Raw genomic sequence first — 6,509 nt, 5'->3', positions numbered from 1 at the left:
GCCTGCCCAATTTTCGGGACATCCTCTCAAACCTCAGTCAGGGGCAAGGATGCTCCCGTGCTTCGGGCCACAGTCGCCACCCCTCTGGAGAGGAAGCGCTCGTCCCTCTATCTGAGATGTTCAACAGGTTACAGCCCGTACTTCATCGTCCCCAAAAAGGGGGGGGGGGGTTGCTAGATCTGCGTACACAGAAGAGGCACCTACACAAGCTGCCATTCAGGATGCTCACGCAGAAGAGCATCCTGACGTCTATCAGATGTCAAGATTGGTTCATGGCAATCGACCTGAAGGACGCTTACTTTCATGTCTCGATTCTCCCTCGTCATCGCCCGTTCCTACGGTTCGCTTTCGAGGGTTGGGCATATCAGTACAGAGTCCTCCCTTTCGGTCTGTCCCTGTCCCCACGAGTCTTCACGAAGATCGTGGAAGCCCTCGCTCCCCTCAGTCAGTGTTGAACTGCCTGGAACATTTCAAGCAGTCAGCGGGCCCCCTGAAACTATTTCACAGGCTCCTGGGATGGCATACTTGGCGGGGGTGATACCCCTCGGGTTGATGCACATGAGACCGCTCCAACACTGGTTACAGAGTCGAGTTCCCTGGAGAGTGTGGCACACCGGCAACAGGCGGATGGTGATTACGCCTCTCTGCCGACGCACCCTAACCCCTTGGTCTTCAATGACCTTTCTACGGACGGGGGTCCCTCTCGGGCAGTTCACGAGGTGCGTCGTAGTGACGACAGATGACATTGCCTCCCTGCAGGGTTGGGGTGCCGTGTGCAACGGGCACGCAGTGTCGGGGTGATGGACGGGCCCCCGCATGCACGGTCATATCAACTGCCAAGAGTTGTTAGATGTGCTACTTGCACTGAAGGGGCTACAACCTCTCGTGCAGGACAAGCATGTGCTGGTCCGGTCGGACAGCACAACTTCCGTAGCGTATATCAACCGCCAGGGTGGCGTTCGCTCACGGCAGCAAACACGACTCGCCCGACGCCTCCTCCTGTGGAGTCCGCAGGTGATCAGATCCCTGCGAGCAACACATATCCCAGGCGACCTGAACCAGACAGCCGATGCATTTTCTCGTCAGTTGACGCCTCGCGGAGAGTGGCGACTCCACCCCCGCGCAGTCCAGCTCATTTGGGTACAGTTCGGGCGGGCTCAGGTAGACCTGTTCGCCTCCCTGGACACCACCCATTGCCCGCTAGGGTACTTCCCATCCGAGGCCCCCATCGGCACGGATGCTCTAGTGCACAGCTGGCCGTGGGACAAACGGAAGTACGCCTTCCCCCCAGTGAGCCTCATTGCACAGACCCTGTGCAAGGTCAGGGAAGAGGAGCATCAAGTGTTACTAGTTGCGCCATACTGGCCCAACCGGACTTGGTTCTCGGAGCTAATGCTCTTGATGACAGCTCCCCCATGGCCGATTCTCCTGATGAAGGACCTGTTTTCCCAGGGGAAGGGCACGTTATGGCATCCCAGGCCAGACCTCTGGAACCTCCATGTCTGGCCCCTGGACGGGACGAGGAGATCCTGAGTGGCCTACCCCCTGCGGAGGTTAAGACCATCACTCAGGCTAGGGCCCTAGCCACTAGGCGGCTATATACCTGTAAGTGGTGCCTCTTCTCATCCTGGTGCTCTTCTCGAAGAGAAGACCCGCGGAGTTGCTCGATCGTGAACGTGCTGTCCTTCCAGAGACTCGAGAGTAATCTCTCACCTTCCACACTGAACGTGTATGTAGCCGCCATTTCCGCTCATCACGACCCATTTGCTGGTAAGTCACTAGGACAGCACAACCTGATCATTTTGTTACTAAGGGGCACGGGAAGGCTATTTGAGCTCACTCCACACGGAGTATAGCCTCCTCGTGGGCACTGGCTCGAGGCGCCTCTCTGGCAGACATCTGCAGAGCTGCGGGTTGGTCTACACTGACACATTTGGTATTCGTTTCTGTTTTTTTACCTCAGCCAGTGAAATTCTTGCATTCTGCAGTCAAAACATATTTATTGTAGTTGCAAGAGTGAGTGCTTTACTCGTCTGTTCTGTCGATCCTTTAGCAGAGATATTCTCTTCAGAAGTCGATGACCACTTCATCATTAGCATTGAATGCACCTCTCGCACCCGGTTTTGGTGATAGATAAAGGTATGGCAGAGGGAGGGGAGGTGAAAGGGAGTGGCTGGATGCACTGATTGAACAATATAACATTAATGCGCATCAAAGTTTAAATATATATTAATATTTTTGCAGTTTCAGCAGTGCAACCATTAAGAAAAACTGGTCACATTGATTTAAAGAATAGTTGCAAAATGCAACCATTTGGTCACACTCTAGGCGCTGGCATTAAAGTAGTGAGTTTTCGAGGCTATAAAAGATGAAAAAGCAAATAAATCGTTGTGGCAGTTGTATCAGTCAGTCGTCTACATTGTTTGGTTGCCATTAGTCTATTTAGTCTATGTTTGTAAAATGGTGGATTTGTTTGTTAAGTTTTGGCACAGTTTTCGCACCATATGTAGTTCTTTGCCTCTGTACTGCCATATTGTTACTCCTAACTAGATGGCAATACAGAGGCTGAAACCATGTACTTTACAGCAAAGAAACAATGTGTTGGAATCATATAATGACAGGCAGTTAATGTTATAATATAATAATATATAGTAATATACTGTAAGTATTTGCAACTTTGTTTTTTTCTACAGTACAGCTGGGAATGCAATATAAAAGGATGTGATTCCGCAGCATAATTATTTAAATAAAGTGTTAAAACTCTGTTAGAATTGTGCAAAACCGAGTCAAAAAGCATGCACTTGTAATATTTTTGCACACAATACAAAGTGAATTTTTGAAACTGCAATTTTTAACATTTGCACCTCTGTCACCATTTCTGTTTAAAATCTAACATTGCAGGTTACTTTATGTGCTTATTGTCATATGGGTTGAAATAAACCGATGGTAAACTGACATTTCCTGCAGAATCGTAAAGCTCAACTTTTAAATCACTATTGAAAGCTAACCATTGTAAATCAGGGGAAGGTAGGCAGACAGTTTATGTACTTGCCCAATAACTGAATTTTGCTTCATTTTTGGTTATGGATATTTACAACATCTTTGCAACAAAGTATAGCAAAAATCCAGCGTTGAGTTTATGAGCAATAATCCCTTGCTCAGTGTCTCAGAGATGTGCGATTGACATGGTGGGACATTGGCTCAATTTGACATTGAAAACATACAGCTTGCCTTTGAATTTCATTGTGTATAAACAGTATTTTTTGTATACCAGATTCACTACTGTGTCAAACAGACTAATGAATGTTCAACTAGTGGGAGGGTTTCACGCTCGAAGAACAAACCTCGTGTTGAATGGGGTTGTCACTGTGCATGACCTAGGTATAAATGTCAGTGTCGAGGACCAGGAAAGCAAACTGATGAGCATCCTCACACCTATCGAGAATTATTCTCTGATGAAGCCCAGAGTTCACCTTTCAACATCTAGCTCTCGTGGAAATGTCTGACTGGGGATTGACAAACACGGACAATCAAACGATCCAGTACTGTTTCCCAAACCACAATCTGTCATGCACCAGAAACAGCCGACTTGAATTTGAGTACATTATTGTGTATATTTTCGTTTCTGCAATGTCAGCGCTCACTGTGATTCTGAACCTGCTGGTGATCATCTCCATCTCTCACTTCAAACAGCTTCACACTGCAACCAATGTGCTGGTTCTCTCTCTGGCAGTGGCGGATCTGATGTCAGGACTCATTCTTCTGCCAGTGCAGGGCATAAAACTCATTGAGTCATGCTGGTACTTTGGAGAAATATTTTGTTCAATTTTTCCTCTGGTTCTTTATGTGGTTGTTTTAGTGTCTCTTGGTAATATGATTATAATTTCTGTGGATCGGTTCATTGCTGTGAACGACCCTTTGCGATACCCCATGAGGGTCACTCATAACAGAGTTGTTTTCTCAATTGTTGGAAACTGGTTGTTTTCCACATTTTATTCTTTTTATCTCTTGTATGACTTTTTGCTGTATCCAGAGAGAAATCACAAATGCCTTGGCGAATGTGTACTTGTCGTCACGTTGGAGAATTTGATTATAGATGCCATTGTTTGTTTAGTGGCACCATGTTTTGTTATCCTTTCTTTATATGTGAAAATTTGCATCGTAGCAAAACATCAAGCTGAGCATCTAAATTCATTCACAGCTAAAAAGGCCAATTCGGAAAAAAAGGCTACAAGAACCTTAGGGATTGTAGTACTGGTCTATATTCTCTGCTGGCTGCCATATTACTTGATAACTCTGTCTCTTGGGCATCATGAAAACGATGCTCTCATCATTAATGTCATGTACTGGATTATATGCCTGAATTCTTGCATGAATCCACTCATCTATGCAATGTTTTATCCATGGTTTAGAATATCAACAAAATACATTTTGACTTTGAAAATATTTGAACCATCTTCAGAATACTTTAATCTGTTTCCAGGGGAGAAGTGAACAATTATAAATAATATTCAAAAACATATGTAATACATGCATTTTGATTAAATGTTTGTTGACTCTCTGATCTCCGTCTAAGAACTGTTAGTAAAATGTTCAAATATAAAGTTCTGTAAAAAGCAAGTCTCTTTTCATTTGTTATTTTAAGAGACAAAAATTACTTCACTGTACAAACTCCAATTCATAAAATGTTCCTGTAGCTCAATGGTATTGCTTTGTTTTATAATTGCAGTGCAAAAGGTTGTAGGTTCAATTCCCAGGAAACACACATAATGCTAAAATGTATAACTTTAATGCAATGTAAAATGCTTTGGATGAAAGCGTCTGCCAGACATGTTAAAGTAAATGTTGAAATTGCATAAATATCAATATTATAAGCTGAATTAATATTCTTGGATGTTGGTTGGACTTCGGTCAGGCAACGCATTAGTTCAAGTTCAAGTTTTTATTTTTCTTAGTATACAACAAGTGTATTACGAACAAATATGTGTCTCTCCAAGCCCGATGCTGAATGTGCAAATAACTACAAGTTTAAGGACAGCAAATTAATCATCAACAGAAAAAACAGAGTACATAGTAAGAGTGTTCACATAATATATGTATTGCACATTGTACACCTTGAGTTAAAAAACATAAGAAATAATAGCTTTAAGAGTCAGTCATTTTCGATTGCACATGTAACAATAACCCAGAAATCCTAATACAGTATATGTGTATTTATTTGTGTGAGTTAAGTATTCTAATGGCCTGTGGAAAGAAGCTGTTACTTAGTCTGGCAGTCTTGCAATGCATGCTACTGTAGCGTTTGCCAGAAGGTAGAAAGGTGAAAAATTCATGAACGAGAAGGGTGGGGTCACTGATTATTTCGGGAGATGGGACCTCATAATTTTCTCTGCTGTGTTCACCACTCTCTGGGGGATGTCACATTTTGTCCACAACCGTTTAGCTGCTGTACTAGACTGAGAGGCTGCTGGTCAACATGGTCTCTATTGTGCCTCTACAGAAGGTTGAGAGGACAGGAGAGGGAAGGGTTGCTCTCCTCATTCATCTTGAGTAATGTAAACACTGCTGAGCTCTCTTGACCAAGGAGGAGGTATTTATACAACCCTTGGCAAAAATGATGGAATCAACACACTTAGATGATGTTCATCCAGCTTTTTTACTTTATGGCAAACAGAAAAATCACAGATATGACACAAAAAAGATTTTGTTAAATAGCTTAACATTCTGGCTTCATTAAACATGCCTTCAACAAAATAACTAACATTTTTTTTATTAATGGCATATGTTTTTACAGATCAAGTAGAGGAAAATGTATGGAATCACTCAATGTTGAGGAAAAAATTATGGAACCATCAGCAAAAGTAAATACAATTAGTACTTTGTTGCTCCTCCTCTGGCTTTTATGACTGCCTGAATTCTTTGAGACATGGACTTCACTAATGAAAACAATATTCCCCTTCAATCTGGTTCCAACTTTCTCGAATAGCAGTTGACAGATAAGCTTTGCAGGATGTAGCCTTATCATGGACAAGTTTTTTTCATTTCCACCATAAATTTTCAATCAGATTGAGATCCAGACTGTTTGCTGGCCATGTCATTGAGTTGATTTGCCTTTCCTGAAGAAAAGCTTTAACACTCTTTGCTCTGTGGCAAGATGCATTGTCATCCTGAAAAATGACTTCATCATCACCAAATTTCTCTTCCATGGATGGGATGAGAAAAGTGTCCAAAATTTCAATGTACACCTGTGCATTGACTGTTGAGGTAATGATTGCCATCTCCCCTGGTCCTTTACATTTACATTTAGTCATTTAGCAGACGCTTTTATCCAAAGCGACTTACAAGTTGGGTAAACAATAGAAGCAACTGGGTCAACATTAGGAAAACAAAAAACATGAGTGCAATAAAACATGTCTCAGAGAGCCTTCTACAGTGTACAGAGCTAAGTTTTTCTTTTTTTATATACTGTAGATACAGTAGAAAAGATATAGAAGTCAGAATTGATCGGT

At 42.9% G+C, this 6,509-nt stretch overlaps 1 protein-coding gene across 1 annotated transcript; it reads left to right on the top strand.

Annotated features, from left to right (window-relative positions):
- Positions 1 to 3,498: 3,498 nt before the first annotated feature.
- LOC130559147 (trace amine-associated receptor 13c-like) lies at positions 3,499 to 4,494 on the top strand. Its single transcript, XM_057342058.1, has one exon. It carries the CDS (start codon positions 3,499 to 3,501, stop codon positions 4,492 to 4,494), a length of 996 nt encoding a protein of 331 aa, XP_057198041.1.
- Positions 4,495 to 6,509: the final 2,015 nt, after the last annotated feature.

Source organism: Triplophysa rosa, linkage group LG9, assembly GCF_024868665.1.
Source record: "Triplophysa rosa linkage group LG9, Trosa_1v2, whole genome shotgun sequence".
Taxonomy (NCBI): domain Eukaryota; kingdom Metazoa; phylum Chordata; class Actinopteri; order Cypriniformes; family Nemacheilidae; genus Triplophysa; species Triplophysa rosa.
Note: the sequence above shows the minus strand (reverse complement) of the source record. Positions and strands in the feature narration are given on the sequence as shown.

What these genes read in the sequence shown, in the direction of transcription:
- LOC130559147 (XM_057342058.1), top strand. Translation starts at nt 3,499, where the DNA reads ATGTCTGACTGGGGATTGACAAACACGGACAATCAAACGATCCAGTAC.